At 47.5% G+C, this 17,108-nt stretch overlaps 1 protein-coding gene across 16 annotated transcripts in view; it reads right to left on the reverse strand.

Moving 5' to 3' along the window:
* Positions 1-17,108, reverse strand: part of PIP5K1A (phosphatidylinositol-4-phosphate 5-kinase type 1 alpha) — a 43,897-nt gene that overhangs the window by 13,917 nt on the left and 12,872 nt on the right. For 12 of the 16 annotated variants that reach the window (XR_015947493.1, XM_088659726.1, XM_088659718.1 and 9 more), the window contains 7 exons: positions 14,121-14,158; positions 12,337-12,423; positions 4,674-4,804; positions 2,991-3,108; positions 2,390-2,542; positions 1,836-2,135; positions 855-1,060 (listed from right to left, as the gene is read on the reverse strand). Coding sequence is in view for 15 of the 16 variants with exons in the window: in XM_088659726.1 (XP_088515852.1) it covers positions 855-1,060; positions 1,836-2,135; positions 2,390-2,542; positions 2,991-3,108; positions 4,674-4,804; positions 12,337-12,423; positions 14,121-14,158 (1,033 nt within the window). In the remaining variant the exon portion in view is untranslated. Of the gene's footprint in view, positions 1-854; positions 1,061-1,835; positions 2,136-2,389; positions 2,543-2,990; positions 3,109-4,673; positions 4,805-11,235; positions 11,372-11,731; positions 11,992-12,336; positions 12,424-14,120; positions 14,159-17,108 lie in introns of those variants that run through there. The other 4 variants (XM_088659727.1, XM_088659729.1, XM_088659728.1 and 1 more) reach the window with 2 other exon arrangements.

The raw sequence follows: 17,108 nt of genomic DNA on the forward strand, positions 1-17,108 counted from the left end.
AAAGCGGGAAAATGACTGGCTTGCAGCATGAGAACAGCCAGGTCAACAGTTTTGGGGAGAGGCATTTGGAAAGCTCTTGAACAAAAGGCTTTGTTAGGTTTGAGGCCGAGATAACCACTCCTCTGCTGTCACACGGTCTTCCCCAACCTGCTGCTCCCTCCAGTCATTTGAGATTAATGTCTCTCGGAAACCCCCAAAGCAACTGGAAATGCACTGAGTTGCACTGGTTTAATGGCTGATCTAAGGAGCCTCCGAGGGGAAGGAGCAGCTCACAGGATCCAGGGCCTGGACCTCACAATAATAATATAATAATAATTTATTATTTATACCCCGCCCATCTGGCTGGGCTTCCCCTGCCACAAGCATCTGCCTCCACCCCCCCCCCAATGGCTCCTATGGGTTAGAAGTATCAATCCCTCCACCCCAAGCATCTAAATCTTTTGGGGATTGCATGCACCTCTTCAGAACTCAGAGCAGTTTAGCTTCAGAGACCTGCTTCTGAAACATAACTGATCTGGCATATGGCAGCTTCCTTGGAGATAACAGATGCAGGAGGAAAAATGAAGACTGTGGCACATGAACTCTCCGGGGGGCCCATTTCAAAGGCGAGTGGTTGAGGTGCTGCCAACCCCAACCCCCATGAAATTTAGAGCTCCAACCTGTTCTCTAGGACAGCTACAGCCCACTTTTCTCATCAGCATGAAATGTTGCACGAAGTTAATCAAATATGCAGGTGTCCTTCATCTGCATAATTCAGTGCAGGCAACAAAACCAGGCTCTTCTCAAAGGGACTCAGATCATGCTCCTTGCCTGGTTGGCTAGGCACCCCCATTCCAAAGCAGCCAGAGACTTACTGGTCATCTGTTTCAATAGTGCCACCTCGCCGGGCTTCCCCTTGGATGGCCTCCATTGCTGTGGAGTACAGGGCCTTCTGGGGTGCTGGCCGCCGTGTGTCCGCCACGGCCACCCCATCTGCCACGGCACGCTCCCGCTGAGCCAGGTCGATGTTGTGGACTGCCACGAGCAAGCTGTAGTCCATGATTTTGAAGCTCTGCAAAACCTGAAGTATCAAAAGCACACAAAAGCAAAATGCTGCCGGTATGTTCTAAAAACCAGGATCTAACTAGATCGAGGTATGGGGAACTTGTGGCCCACCCCTCTCCATGGGAGCTAGAATCCAGCTAGATTTGGAAAGCATCAAGTTTCCTTCCCCTGAGCTAGCAAAGGGGAGTCTGTGTTATGTTGTTTGTTCCTAGTTTGTTTTTAGTACAGTGGAACCTCGGTTTTCAAACATAATCCATTCCAGAAGACCATTCGACTTGCGAAACATTCAGAAACCTAGGATCAAGGGGGAAGGAGGGAAGTCAAAGCTCGGCAGAGCAAAGAAAACTGTAATGATTGATAAGATGTTAAGAAGAAATTTTTTGTGTTTACTATGTTTATTATGTGTTGCTGTGTTTGTGATTGTATGTGTGGTTTGTTTTTGTTTAAATGTGTTTAATTGGAAAATCTAATAAATTGCTTTTAAAAAAAACCTAGGATCAAGGGGCGGTCAGCAAAATCCATTGACAAATGGGAAAGCATGCAGCAGAAGCTGTTAAGACTTCCAAGGCATGTTCGAAAACAGAAGCAATTACTTCTAGGTTTTCGGCATTCGGGTTTTAAATTGTTCGGCTCCCGAGACGCTCAAAAACTGAGGTTCCACTGTACTCTATTTACATTTGCAAGCTCCACACTTGCTCAGAGGCCCCAGCTGCTGCAACTCAGAGTGTGAGCAGAAGCTGCCTGGTGACCCCCGAGCCTTGGGTGGAAACAACCTTCCTCCTCCCACATACCAAGCAGTCTCTCTGCAGTGTCTTGCACAAGGCGCTGTACATGTCAGCGTCCAGGAAGAGGCCGTCGGCAATGTCCTGCATGAAATCCAGGTCCTTGTAGGTGGGGAAGACCTTCTCCCGCTCCTTCTGGGAAGCCCGGCGCTTGTAGGTGGAGCCTTTCAGGTCGTACTTCTGGTGCATGCGCACGGAGCGGGGCAGCAGGTTGTTCATCACCACAATCCGGATGTTCTTGCCGCCAGCTTGCACACAGTAGAGGCCGTAGAACTTGGGGAGGAGGGTCCTGGGGTTCTGGTTCAAGTTCTGCAATAGGGGGGGGGGGGGAAACCCAAAGTTCTCATTCCAAAGTCAAAGGAAAATAAAGATAATAACAAGTTCAGAGCTGGATAGGTCCAAAAAGTCACCCCTCCCAGAATGAAGAGTAGTTTAAGCATCATTATATTTAATAAAACCTCTCATTCATCGTATGCTGCTTTAAAAACAAAAAACCAGGGAGACAACATCGGATTCTTCTGTCGCGTCCCAAGTCGCCCGGCTCTCCCTCCCGGCTGACTCACCATGTAGTAACCCGGCAGCAGCTTCTGCAAGAACTCTGCCTCTTTGTGCTGAACTGTTTTGATGATGAACTCGTCGTCACTGGTGACGTAGAAGATGGAGCCGCTGGCTCCGGAGTTGGAGAGCTCGATGAGGGGCTCACTGCAAAGGGAGCACTGCGGGGAGAGGAGGCAACAGAAGAAATGGAGAAGGACATTCTCACAGGCTTCTAGCCTTGCCTCTCTGGACACAATGCCAGAGTTTCGGACAAGGGGCATCCCCAGCCCCACCTGGAGATGTTAGGGATTAAAACCTGAGTGTTTTTACATGCAAGGCTGAGTTACAGCCCCACAAGAACGAAAGGCAACCGAAAGACATCCCAGTGGCACTCTTTCTCCAAGCCAGCCCCCAATGCTCAGGGAGTTGCTTGTTCCTGCTCAATGCCGCTCAAAGTGTATAGAGACTGATCTGGATCACCCCACCAGAGTAACCTCTGTTCTGGCCGTTTTAAGTACAGCAGTCAGGCTGAAATCTACCCACTCCACCCTGTCGCAACTCATCTCTGTCTGGAGAGAAGATGGGGAATTCCTTTTTAAAAACTATTGGGCACCTGCCTCCACTCACCAGGTAGTCATCCGGCCGGATCCCAAACAGTTCACGGAAATAGCGGAAGGCGACAGGAGCGTAGGTTTTGAAGCGGAAATCGTTGTAGTGATGGGCTGGGGTGAGGTTGCTGCCTTCACTGGAGATTGAGAGGACAGAGGCAAATGAGCACCATGCTCTTTCTGAGTCGCCGCCATCTGCTAAAAGCGGCTAGTTCTCAAATCTTCGACCTGCACAGTCACTTTCCGTATCAATGCGTCTATATCTGTGGCTCTGCTATGAAACTGGTACACAGCGCAGAGGATTCTGGGAAGGCCCTAAGGAGCATCATTGGTCCACACTGGCCCGCTGAGCTAGTGCCTACACTCCTGTGTAAGCTAAAGATGCCCCCAAGAATGTGCCACAAGGACACCAGTCTGTCACTCATGTGGAACCGCTGGTAATCTTTCCAGGGAGGCCATCAGGGTTCCTTGCAAGAGTTTTGCTGAAGACTGCTGAGCTCTGGAGAAACGGTGTCCCTTAGCATCTGTGTGCCACAAAGTAAAAACATTGGTGGCCCCCCAAAAGTGGGACTCTTCTTCTTCCAGTGGGGTGGGAAACTTGCACCCTCGCCCAGACACTCCTGGACTCCAGTGCCCATCATCTTTGACTATAGGTCACACTGGGCCTGGGACCCCTTTTCTTTAACTCTGTGTATAACATTGGGGTGCAAGTAGCTCTATTCTGTTGTATTTTTGAATCCCCCCTTTTAAAATGGTTTGTTTCTTATATTGTGTTCCGATGGATTTGTTAAAAGGCATTTATTGTAAGCGGCCCAGAAAATGCTATGAAATGGGGTGAGATTCAAATGCTGTAAATAAACTAATGAGAGATGGAAGCCCAAAACATCTGGATGGCTGCAAGTTCCTGTGGAGGCTCAAGGCCCCTGTGCCTTAATGTTTTGTCCACAGCATCTGAAATTCTGAGCTACCTTGTCAGCTGGGGTCTTATACTGGGACAGACCATTGGCCCACCGTGTCCAATGCTGCCTACCCTGACTAGCAGCCACTTTCAGGGAAGGGGCATATTTTATGGAAAGGGCAGTGGCTGAGTGGGAGAGTACCTGCTTCAATCCCCATGGCATCTGCAAGTAGGGTTGGGGGGGGGGATCCCCTTGGGAAACTCTGGAGTGTTGCTGCCAGTCGGTGTAACTACACTGAGTTAGATGGATCAATGGCCTGACTCAACCAGCTTCCTGTTTAAAACATTCCTTTATCCCAAACCATGAGGACTAGAATCTTACTTTATTTTTAGAGGAAAAGTCAGTGGTAAGATCACTGGTGGCTCCCCAAGTTCAATGCCCAGGTACGGCTGGGGATGTCACCTGCCCGCAACTCAGGAGAACTGCTACCAGTCAGTGTGGACAATACTAAGCTAGTCAGACCAGTGGTCTGACTCGGTATTAGGTAGCACCATCTGTTTCCTGGGTCTTGAGCCAAGCAACATGCGTCCTAGAACCTGCTCTCTGAGATGGAAATGCCAGAGGTTGAAGCTGGGAGTTTCTGCATGCGAAGCACAGACTCTCCCAGGGCTCACTGCTTGGTGCGTGTTTTATTTCTATTGGTTTTGCCATTTTTAAAAAGTGTCGCTGGACTCCCTTCTCCCATGCCCTGCCTGCTGCCTGCACTCATGACGGGGACAACTGAAAAACATAAAAACACTTACCCCGGGAAGAAGATGCTCTCCACTACGTAGAAATCTTGCATGAGGACATCTCGCTCTGGCTTGGTGCTCAGGCTCCCTACCGTGTGGGTGATCCCAAGCTGGATGGCACCTTTGAGGGCTGACGAAGTTGTCTGGAGGGGGAAACAGAGAACCGGCGTTAGTGTCTCCTTTGTGGGATTCCGCAAGACACCTCCAAGCACTTTCTTTTGGATGCAAGCAAAGAACACCAGCATTCCACCACGCTTTCAAAAACTCCAAAATTTACCCTAACCCTGCTAATTAAAGCATTTTTTTTAAGGCTGAAAACTCCTCTGCAGGAGAATGGGAAAGGGAGAATTGTGGACGATAAGGCTATTGATAGTTAAACTGTGGAGAAAAAGAAGGTACAATGGTACCTCAGTTTAAGAACAGTCCTGTTTAAGAACGAATCAGTTTACGAACTCTGCAAAACCGGAAGTAGTGTCCCGTTTTGAGAACTCTACCTCGGTCCAAGAACGGAATCTGAACGGTGGAAGGGCACCAGTGGCGGGAGGCCTCATTAGGGAAAGCGTGTCTCGGTTTAGGAACGGTTTCGGTTTAATAACGGACTTCCAGAACGGATTAAGTTTGTAAACCGAGGTACCACTGTACCTTTTATGATATATGGTGGTCATGTAAGGCAATAAAGGCTTTCTGGGAAATGATATACAATGAACTGAAAATAAATGTTTAACTTTAAAATAACTTTTGTAAAAAAAAGAAAAGAAAGAGTCCCTACTAGAGAGGAATGGCAACCCAAGCTGTTAAGACTAGGCCAAAATGGCAAAACTGACTGGAAAGTTCAGGGACCAAGAGGACAAAAACTTCAAGAAAGAATGGGGAAAGTTTATAATTTATTTAGGATACCACTGCACACAAATGAAAACATTAGCCAGATTTTAATCTCACTTGTAATTTAACAAATACTATGGACAATATGGATAGATATAAAATATAGCTATGGTCCATGGGGTCACGAAGAGTCGGACACGACTAAACGACTAAACAACAACAATGAAATAACAAGCAGTTGAAAATGTTGACAATAAGACCCATGGAGGGGATGGGGAGGAAGTCTTGAGATTCAGAGAAATCTCTTTATATGGAAATGTATTTCGTATTGTTATAAATTTATATTTGTAAGATCAAATAAAAAACAATTTTAAAAAATGAGTTAAACTGTGGAAGTCGCTCCCACAGGAAGCAGGGATGGCCACCAACTTGGATGGTTTTAAAAGAAGATTGGACAAATTTAGGGAGGATATGGCAATGGCTACTAGCCAGGATAGCTCTGCTCGGCCTCCATGGTCAGAGGCACTAATGCTTCTGAATATCCACTGCTGGAAATTGCAGGAGAGAGAGTTGCTCTTGGGCTCTTGCTTGAAGGTTTCCTAAAGGAATCTGGTTGGCCAGTGTGAGAACAGGATGCTGGACTAGATGGGCCACTGGCCTGATTCAGCGGTCTTATTCTTATGAGAACTTCACACAACACTGCTGAACTAGAGTTGACCACAAGATGTGGCTGTGCCAGCTACAGTCCAAAACATCTGGAGGGCCCCAGCTCCGGAAAGGCTGCATTGGAGCTATCCTACCCTTACCAAGGATTGGTGGTGGGAAGGTGCACTGAATTAGAAAAGCTGTGCTGCTTACATTTCAGTGCCAAGTGACCCACCAGTTTGCCATCTTCCCTTCCCCATCTACGCTGACATTTAAGCTACCTACCAGCTGAAGAAAACACCTATCTCTGAATAGGTACAAACATAAAAGCCTGCTGGATCAGGCCAATGGCCCATCTAGTCCAGCATCCTGTTCCCTCAGTGGTCAACCAGACCAGATGCCTGTGGGAAACTCATAAGGAGCATTGGAGCACAAGAGCACTCTCCCGTGCTGTGTTTTCCGGCAACTGGTATTCAGAAGCATTGCTGCCTCCAACTGTGGAGGCAGAGCACAGCCATCCCAGCTAGCAGCCCTCAATAGCCCTCTCCTCCTCCATGAATTTGTTTAATCCTCTTTTAAAGCATCTGCTGTAAGCAATCACTTCCTCCTGTGGGAGTGAATTTCATAGTACAACTACAGTCTGCAGAAGCTTCTGCTGCAATAAATCAGCCTTTCAAGAAAGGTTCCACAAGACTTTCTGTTACATTTTTAAATAGGCAGTTTAGTCTGCAAAATAATAAAAGAAATCCAGCCGGATCAGAACATGGCAACAGGCTTTTGCTCGGCGGAGCTTTATAATGCATGCAGAACATTGGTGCTGAAAAGAACTGCGCTGGCTGCCAGTTAGTTACTAGGCCAAGTTCAAGGTGCTCATTCTGGTATTTTAATTGAGATTTTATGGCTGTGTTTTGGCTTTCCTTAAAAGAAAAAGCAATATACACATCCTTTTGATATAAAATAAAATAAATCTGCCTTGGAAAATCTGCTGGAACCTCATGACGCAAGCCGTCCCTGACCCCCCCCCAGCTGCTGCATTAAAGCAAAATCCAGGTAAATATATATCTGCTGCTGCCAGGCCCAGATCAGATCACCGCTTATCTTCCAAATGGCTCCAGGCGTCTTCGTCTGCAAGAAGCGCTTACGTACTATACTTTTATCTGGCTTTTTGGACAATTATCTCCTCCAACTGTGGCATGCAAATATTTAACAAGAGAAGGAGAGGGTGGTGGTGTCCTGGCATTAGGCTTACACACATAGAAACAAACCAACAAGGAGGCAAGATGAAAAGGGGGCAGGGAGTGGAAGAAAAGGCCCTTGAGAAGGTAATCGACACCTCTTGGCCAGGGCTACCGGTACCAATTTGCTAGGAAAGATATAGGTAGCTGTGTTGGTCTATTAGAGGAAATGTCAAAATCACAATAAGGTGATTTATCCTCTTTATTTGAATGGACTAACAATTGTGAGCAAGCTTTCGAGGTATCAAAATTCTTCTTCAGGCAGAACGTTAAGCAAAAGGTGGGAAACAGGATAGAAGGAAAAGGCTGAACAGTCCCAAAGAATATTGTTGGTGAGACATTTAAGATGGAACATGGGAGATACTAAGCAGACTTCAGATTATCTTCCTTGGGGTGCAGTTTGTCTGAATCAAGGCTCATAGCTAAACTCGCCCCTCACTGACTATGGGCTAGTAAGTCAGTGTGTTGCTTAACTGCAGCTCCCATCAGTCCCAGCGAGTAGGGTCAATGGTGAGGGATCATGATGGGAGTTGTAGTTCAGCAACATTCAGGGGCCAAAGGCTCCTCCCCATGCCTGACTTAAGTTAGAGCCATGCAGAACATTGATGGGGACAGAAGAGGCAAATGGTGGAACACCACAAATCAACAACCAGTTTTGAATGCGGTGAAACAGAGGAATTCACAAAAGGGAGAAACAAGATAAATCTGTGCATGTTGCAGGACCGAGGAGAAAAAGTAAGCACCAGCTCTATTCAAAACACATGGTCGTCTGCGGGAATGGGTGCGCCCAGGCAAGCCTGCTGCATGGTGCCCAATATTATTCATTGTTTTTTATCGAGCCTGTCGGAGAATGTGATGGAAGGACGCACCCCGAAAACGGCCTCACTGGATTCAAGTTCCGTCTCGTTTGGCAATTTATTTCTAATACCAGCCAGGCTGTGCGCCTCTGGGAAACACACAAGCCAGCCGCAAAGGAGAAAAATCACCTCCCTTTTGCCCTTAGCATCCAGCCTTAGTAGACTTCCTTTGTACACGGAGGTTCCACTCAGCCATCAGGGGTGTTGGCAAGAGTTTGCTATCCTTCACAAATGCGTAAGAACCCAAGAAGGGCCCTGCAGCTGAATCCGGCCAAAGGGAGCCCACCTGGTGCAGCAGCCGGTTCTTGAAGTGGCCAGCCAGATGCCCCGATGGAAAGTCAGTAAGCTGTGCCCGAGTGCAACAGCAATTCTCTCCTCTTGTGGTTCACAGCAACAGGCATTCAGAGGCATATTGCTGCCTCTGAGTAGAAGCAGAACATAGCCATGGCAGCTAGTGGCCACTGAGAACTTTCTAAACACCTTCTGAAGCCATCCAACTTGGCAGCCATACACGTAAGAGGGAATTCCCTTGTTTCGCTATGCCTTACGTAGGGCTCAAAAGAGCCCTACTGGATCAGGTTGAAGGCTTGTCTAGCTCAGCCTCCTGATCTCACAGTGGCCAAGCGGATGCCTCAAAAGCAGCACAAAAACCTGAGCACGAAAGCGTTCCCCCCACTTGCAATTCCCAGCAGCTGCCATTTAGAGGTCCCCTGCCCCCTGAGTGGATGCAGAACATAGTATCTGATTGTGCCTGCAGGCAGACATTTATGGACTCTGCAGCAGCTGAAGGAAGGCCGGTAAACCAAAACTGAATCTTGACAAGACAGAAACAGTGGGTGGTTCTTGGGTCTGGGAAAATGGGTTCATCCTGCTCTGGCTGGGGGTTCACAGAGCACCACTGCAAGACAACACTTAAGGAAAAAATGTGCTGGTTTAGGTGGGGTTAGAAGGAGGCAAAACTTCTTCCCTTGGCTGGAAACCCTTTCAAACTCCTACTTTACCCAGGTTAGACATTTGTCATCTTAAAAGAAATTGAAAACGAGGGGGATGTTTTCCAGGCTGGATGCTTAGGGGAGATTCCTGCTCGCCACAGGAGACCAGGAAAGTGGGCCTATTGGCAAGGCTGGTGCCAAACGGTTCTTGAGAGTGTGAGTTTCCTTGCAGGGCTCCTAGCAACAGTACAAGCTGCTCGAGGGGAAATCCCCTCCTCCTTATTCCTTTCCGCCTTTCTATCCCAATGCAAACTCCCTAAGAGCCAAGATCAGATTTCGAAGATCCCAGGCAAATTGGTGCTGGGGTTTTTCCACCTGTCCCAACCCCAGGATGAAAGCAAACCCTGTGACCTCCCTTCGACAGCCATCATTCGTCTCCAATGTCAGACAAAAAAACTTCAGCTTCACTCTTTAATGTGCTGAGATAAAGATCCAAGGTAGAGGCAGCTCCACCTTGGAGACTCATCAACACAGAGATAATTGTAAGGTTAGGAGTGCTTACCAGTCCTGTTCTTTGCTGGAGGATTTTTTTTGGGGGGGAGGCGGGCACGGTGGGAGAGGAGAAAAGATAACAAGCAGCTCAGTAGCCTTTGCTACTGAACCACAGCAGAGTAGAATATAGCACTGTGTGCTGCAGAAATCCAAGTCTCAGGAACCTGAAGGCTTTTTAAAACCACCACCACCACTACCACCCAGTTTCTAACTCTTAGGGAGACACGCTCAACAGTGGAAACCTCAGAAGCCAGAGAGGGAACTGCTTGGGTTTCTTACGGATCACAAGAAGGGTGTCAAGCTGAGATTGTGCCTGTGCAGAATCAGAAGTCTTCCCCCAGCTAGTTCAAAAGTGTGTGGAACTGCCTTTAGAAGTACCTGTGTGACGCTACCTTCAGACCCCTCCTCACAGCCCACCCTTTCTGCAAAACCTCTGCCGCAACCTCTTAACCCCACAATCCACTTTAGCCAAGTGCAAGCACATGCAGCTGGAATAATGGCATACCACTGGATTATAGGCTGTTTATTTGTACAGTGTGGAAAAAGTTCCATGCACATAGATGGTGATATATAAATAAAAATAAAGAGGTTAAATAGGAATGTAAAAAGCTGCCTTATACTGAGTAGGGCCCTTGGACCATTAGCTCAGTACTGTCTCCACTGACAGGAAGCAGCTCTCCAGGGTTGCAGGAAAGGAGTCTTCCCCAGCCCTGTCTGGAAATGCCACTGGGGACTGAACCTAGGACCTTCTGCAGATGCTCCACCTAAAAATAAGTAAGATCCTAGTCCTCATGGCTCTGAACAAAGGACTAGTTTTAATAGGAAACTGCCTTATACCAAGTCCCTTGTCCATCTAGCTCAGTAATGTCAGCACTGACTAGCAGCAACTCCTCGTAGTTTCAGGCAGGGTGTCTTTCCCAGCCCTACCTGGAGATGCTAACCTAGGACCTTCTGCATGCAAAGCAGATGCTCCACCCACTGAGCTACAGCCCTTCCCACAGCCACAGACTCCCTCAGCTAAAACCCTACTCTCTCCACTTCAGCCTCTTTAAATCTGAAACACAGGGAAAGCAAACTGGACCCACTCTACAGGGTTGTTGTCAAGAATCCCTGAGCCAATTTATGTAAAGGCTTGGACGTGGGTAGACCCTCCCAGCTCCCCTGAGCCCCAGCCAGCATGATCAATGGTCAGGGATGATGGCAGCTGCGGTCTGACACCACAGCATCCAGACAGCACAACGCTAGGTACTTTTGGGCTAAGCAATAGAACTAGCAGTGACTTGTGAGGTGCTGGAAGACTCTGTAGGACCCAACCGCCCTGTACTATCAAGCACTTTGCAAAGCAGAACTAAGCAACAGGCACAGCCTGTGTCACAGAACTCTGATCACCCATGCCTGTCCAATAAACAGACTGATACTAGGAGGCTGAGCTAGGGAGATGGGTCTTATGTGGTAGGATGGAAGGAGACCCCAGAGAAAAAAAAAACAAACCAAAGGCAGTCTGCTCTTGGTTACAAGTTTCAATGCCTACCTTGATTTACAAACAGGCCTGTGGAGTTGCAATATTTGCGTGCCATTGGAGAGCTAGAAGAGCAAACGCCACACACGAAGAAGCCAACCCCCACCGCCTTGGGGGAAGGAGGGTGCCGATAAACGCACAAAACAACAGATCAAAAGGAAACAGGAAGTGGATCTCTCTCTCTCGAGCACAGCTGCCCTGGTGAGATTCCAGAGCGCACAAATGAAAAAAGGAACATAAATATTTGTAGCCTGATCTTCAGTGCCAAAGTCAAGAGCCTCCGAGTAAATGTCAGGAGGAAGTACTCTTGAAATTATGAGGGAATTCAGAACGGCCTCTCCAGCTCATCCATGTTGGGAGCACTAGCGAGGACTCTTCCCAAATGCCGGGAGTGTCTCCTCTCTACTACAATTCTCAAGTTCCTCCCTTCCCTGTCGCCACAGTCTTTTGCACATGTTTTGAATTCCAGAAGAGATCGGCAATCCCCACCCAGAAGGCCGCAACTTACAGAAAAAGACAGGCGTCGGAACGGACTGATCGTGTCAACCTCCATTTCATCCAGGTGCAGGGAATTGGCTCTGGGTCAGAGCGAGCTGGAGCATAACTGTTCAACGTCAAACTATGTTGGGTCCCGAAGAGTCCCACGTTCAGTCCACATGCCGGCAAGAGAGATACACGTCCACCATTGTGTGGCTCAAAAAGGAGCAAGAAATCCGAGGTTGGCTGGCTAGTGCTGTCTCCCGATCACAAGGGGAAATTGAGAAACTCCTGAAATGGGGGCGGGGGTGGGAGGGAAAGTTGGGAACCTTCTTTCCAAAGGCTTAAGAGAAATCTCTGTGCTGGGACAGTGATGCCGCAGTGGGACGGTTCAGCCTTTGAGCCCCTGGAATCTCCCGACATGTGACCATCAAGAGCTGCTTGCAAAGTTTTGACGTTTACCTGGATTGCTCCAGCCTTTTATGCTCCGCCGGGTGACTCAGGTGCTGGAAGCTGCTGGGCGGAATCTGCTGAGGGAGGAGGGGCGGAGGGGGAGGGAGGGACATGTACACACAAACACACACTCAAGGGAGAGGGAGGGAGGGAGACACCAGAGAGGTGGAAAAGAGCACTTACCTTCTTGTACGTGGTTTCACCAGTGGAGTCCACACCCCTGTGGCCTTTCTTGATTGTCTGTGATGAGGGCCCAGAGGCACCTGGCAACTGGAATCGGAAGCAAAAATAAAAGGGGGGAGAGATGAAATACAGGCTTCAGTGAGATTTTAAGTATCATCCTGTATGTTTCAAGACTTACTATCCCTGGCTGACAACGGATGATAAAACTTCAGGGGGCTTGATTTGGCCCATAGGTTTGCTAGCTGCCGACCCATGACATAAGCAGAGAGAAAGAGAAAAGGTACTTGGCACACTTGGGATAGCTCAGCTGGAGGAGCATGAGACTCTTAATCTCAGGGGTGTGGGTGCGAGTCCTACATTGGGCAAGAGAGTCCTGCATTGCAGGGGGTTGGACTAGACAATCCTTGTGGTCTCTTCCAACTCTACAATTCTATGATTTGGGGAGGAGGTTATCCCTGCCCCAACTGGCTTGCAATCCAGACACTGATTGTACCCTACAGATCCTTTATTGGCAGGAGTCCTTTTTCCTCTTTTTACTCTTTCAATTTATTAATGGTGGTACAGCCACTGGAGACTGCCTGGTTGGCATGGACCCATGACTGGGCTTCTCAGCGGTGGTTCTCCGCTTTCGAATGCCCTCCCTGATGAAGTGTGCCTGTCTCCCTCGTTACTGACTTTTAGGAGGAATTGAAAATCATTCATGTTAATGTTTTTAACATTCGATGCTTGAAAAGATATTGTTGCCGACAACCCTGAGATCACTGTTTTTATAATTTTTCTTTTCAACTTGTATGATGTTTTAAAATATTTTATATTATTGATGTGTTCACCACTATCAGCTACTTCGGGAGGGAGCGCAGGATATAAACTGTAATAACAACAGCAACAACAGATACAGAAGAGAAAAGGGAGGAAAATTAAGGTGGGGTTAACAAGAGAGGGATGTGCTTTTTTTCAGAACAGAAAAATTCCACACAGGTGAGGGATAAATGGACTGAGATAGCAAAAACACAATTATACCTATTTAGTACTTGAGTTGCAGGAGGACATAGAGACTAGGGATTGTGCAAGAATTTCAAGAAAATGTGAGGTTTAAGGTGGAAAGGAATACACAGCAGCACCCAAGTGTTCTGGGAGGCATTTCTAGGGGTAATGGGGCAGCATGATGAACAAACTGAGGGAGCAGAGGGCCTTCAGACAGCTGAGGGGGGTAGAGCTGAAAGAGTGGAGGTCATAGGCAGGGATGTGTTTAGTTGCAAGAGCAAGGAGACACAGAGGGGAAAGGAGACAAGTCTGATGACCCTTGATGTGAAAGGTGAGCACTCAACATCTGATGTTTTTCTGCTCTGGGGAGCTGTTATAAAGCAGGAGGGAGCCCCAACCTGTCAGGAAGAGGGCACGGATGGGTTGCCGCTTTGTGGCCAAAATCAGCATGCCTCGGGAAACTGTGTCTTTCCCCAGGAAAATGCACGCAAATATATCCCTAAGGGCAAAGACTGGGCTCCCACTCTGTATTTATATGAAGGGTGATACACAAATACATCAAACCAAGTCAATATTCAGAATCCCTGGCCTAAAATTCCTGCTTATTTGGGGGCAAGATGTTCTGTGCACTGAACATTCCTCTCCTGCACACGGCACCCATATAGAAAACTGGTGTTGACTGACTGATGGTTAGCAAACTGAATCTAAGAACGCGGAGCTTTCAGAACCCACACCTGCCATCCTTTGAATGCAGACGTTTTGCTTCTTGTTGTTCCTCGCCCCCCACAATCTCAACTTACCTCAAGCGTTTTTTTAAGAGTTGCTGTCCCGGGTGTCCCTGGAAGAAAGAAACGGAAGACGTGAGGAGCTTAGCCATGAAGCAACCCTCCTAGCCATAAACCTCGCCAGGTGGAGAACCCTGCAACTGGATCAGGCCGGGAGGGGGAGGGGGCATCTAGCCCAGCACCCTGTTCTTACAGGGGGCAACCAGATGCTGCTTTATGAGAACCCCACAAGCAGGATCTAAGCTCAGCAGCACCTCTCCCCACTTGCCATTTCCAGAAACCGGAACTCAGGGGCATCCTGCTGATGATCCCAGAGATAGCATACAGCCATCACAGCTAGTAGCCATGGATGGCCTAACGCGCCACAAATTTGTCAGATACAGTAGCTTACTTATTCTGTGTATATCTTAACTTTTTCTCCATGCATCTTTGGTGGTTTACCTGCTTCTCCCCCTCCTCATTCATCTCCACAACAACCCTGTGAGGTAGATTAGACCCGAGAATGAGTGAGTTGGGGATTCAATCCCTGGTGTCCCATGTCCTAGTCCGACACTAACAATTACACCACAACTGGCTCCCTCAGTTATTTCCCTCTTCCATCACAGGGATATTGCAACAATGGGTTTTTGGGGAGGGGAAGGGGGGGAAAAAGAAAATGGCACCCTGGGCTCCATGGAGAGCAGGCAGGATAGGAATGAAATATGGATACAGAAATGTCCAGGAAGAACAACACTAACTATAAACGTACAGAATTGTAGCATTGGAAGGGACCCCAAGGGACATCTAGTCCAACTCCCTGCAATGCAGGAATCACAGCTAAAGAATATATTTAGACAATATGTAGTTGTGGGGTCAACAACTGGCTTATCACAATGTCACCCCAGTCTAACTCTGTTGCCCGAAGCATCAAGGAGCATCAATACCAGACTCAGGCTCAACTGGATTCTTCAAATTCCTCAAATCTTGTGTAAACTGATGGACACGCACAAGAGATATATGACTCAGCCAGATGCCAACAGCTTACCGGTAAGTGCTTTTCCACACACAGAACACACAACCCAGCTCACTGTGAATCCATCTGGCCCAGGCTCGGCAAGCTCAGTGATCGAAACTCAGATAAATAAGCTGATCGCCAACTGGCACCTTAAACATAGGTTGCGGTTGCCGCAATGGACTGTCTAGGCACCATTCCCATCCCGGAAATATTATTTTGTTTTTATTACTATTATGATGGTGATAATGATTTCTATATTGCTTTATATTTTAAAGACCAAATCTCAAAGTGGTTTACATATAAACCATCCCAGACTCTGCACTGCTCACCTGAGGCCCTTCTTCATGTGCCTCCTTGTGAGGACTGGAGAGTGGCAAAACGAGAACAGGCCTTTTTTGTAGTGTCTGTGGAATGCTCTCCCCAGGGAGGTTCACCTGGCACCTTCATTATTTATTTTTAGGCGCCAGGCAAAAACGTCCCTCTTCAACCAGGGGCTTGGGGTGATTCATATTCAACAGCCTTTTAAATGTGACTGTGGGAAGGGGGTGGGATTATAATTTTGTTATTTTGGTTCAATTATCTACTTGTGTTTTATCTTGTATTTTATTCTGTGAACTGCCCCAAGATCTTTTGAGGAAGGGCAGTACAGTATATAAATTTAATAAACACCACATTAAAACATCAAACAAAACAATTCAGAATAAAACAAATTCAAGCTTCAAGGGAATATTTCAGATCTTTCTTGCCTGACCAACAGGGAGGGAGGGTGCTGGGAGTTGTAGTACAACAAAACCTGGGGGACAGCTGGTTACCACCCCTGCTTTAGGGAATGGGTGGCGTGAGGAGAGAGCAGTCTGCTTTATAAGGCCTTTGCAATTATGGAGCACACGGCCTTGGGCACAGCGAGATGTAAGACACTATCCAGAAGAGAATGCAGCATTCCAGAGTCTGTGTTTCTTTCAACATGAAAACAACATTGATGGCAGCCCTAACAGGAGACAGGTATCCTGGCTGCCAGTTAGCCACCCCTGGCCTAAGGTAGTCCTGGGTGGAACACACCGGGGGGGGGGGAGCAGGTACCACCAAATATTAAACAGGCAGTCTCAGGCAGATCACCCCAGAATTATGTGCACACAACACTGGAGCTGATGTTGCATTTCTACCTGACTTGATATTGTATTTATTATATTCTCTGATTTGCATAGTAGGTCCTTTGATGACTAAAATGATCATTTGTTGCCTACAGGACTAGGTTACTAGGTTTCTAATACATGCAAATAAATACAGTAATCCAAAATGCTGTAAGATGTTGACTTCCCTAGGAGTAGGACCCCTTTCTTCCTCAAGATGGATTTGGAGGGTAGGAAAGTGGAGAAAGAGCTTCCCCAGGGCTCACACTCAAAATTATTGTTTATGCTCACCTTTCCCAGTGTTTTCACAATACAGTACACATGTGGAATAAGGTGGATGTGTAATGTGCACTGAAATCCCACATGAATGCAGAAAGCCTGTGGCATATACGGTAAGCACAGAATTCAGCTTCCTAAGAATCTGTTGGGGTTTTTTAAGCACATTCCTAGACCTCATCGTTACAAATATATGCTTCAACACATGCAGGAACACTGCCCGGCTGAAATTTCAGGAGCAATATGGGTGGCTGAGTAGGCTTTGTATAGCCCATGTTTAGAATTTTTTTTTTTTGAATGATGCCACATAGAAGATAAATATATGTATATCTCTCATGTGCAACCTTAGTTTGCATAATTTATACAAGTCACAGAACAAAGCTTTTCTCTCTGCAGACAGCCAATGGGTTTTAGGATGGAAAACACACTGCATTTCGCGCACACACCTGCCTTACAGCTCCTGACTCGATTCAACGTGACTTTGTCACGCCTTGCCCTGCATTCTCACAGCCACCACCCATAAGACCTGCATAACTTTTACCCTACCACTCAGTAGCCGCCAATTATACTGGGCAGGCCCGCCCACCCTGGTCATGGGCAGCC

Source organism: Zootoca vivipara, chromosome 16 (assembly GCF_965207765.1).
Source record: "Zootoca vivipara chromosome 16, rZooViv2.hap1.1, whole genome shotgun sequence".
In the NCBI taxonomy this organism is placed as follows: domain Eukaryota; kingdom Metazoa; phylum Chordata; class Lepidosauria; order Squamata; family Lacertidae; genus Zootoca; species Zootoca vivipara.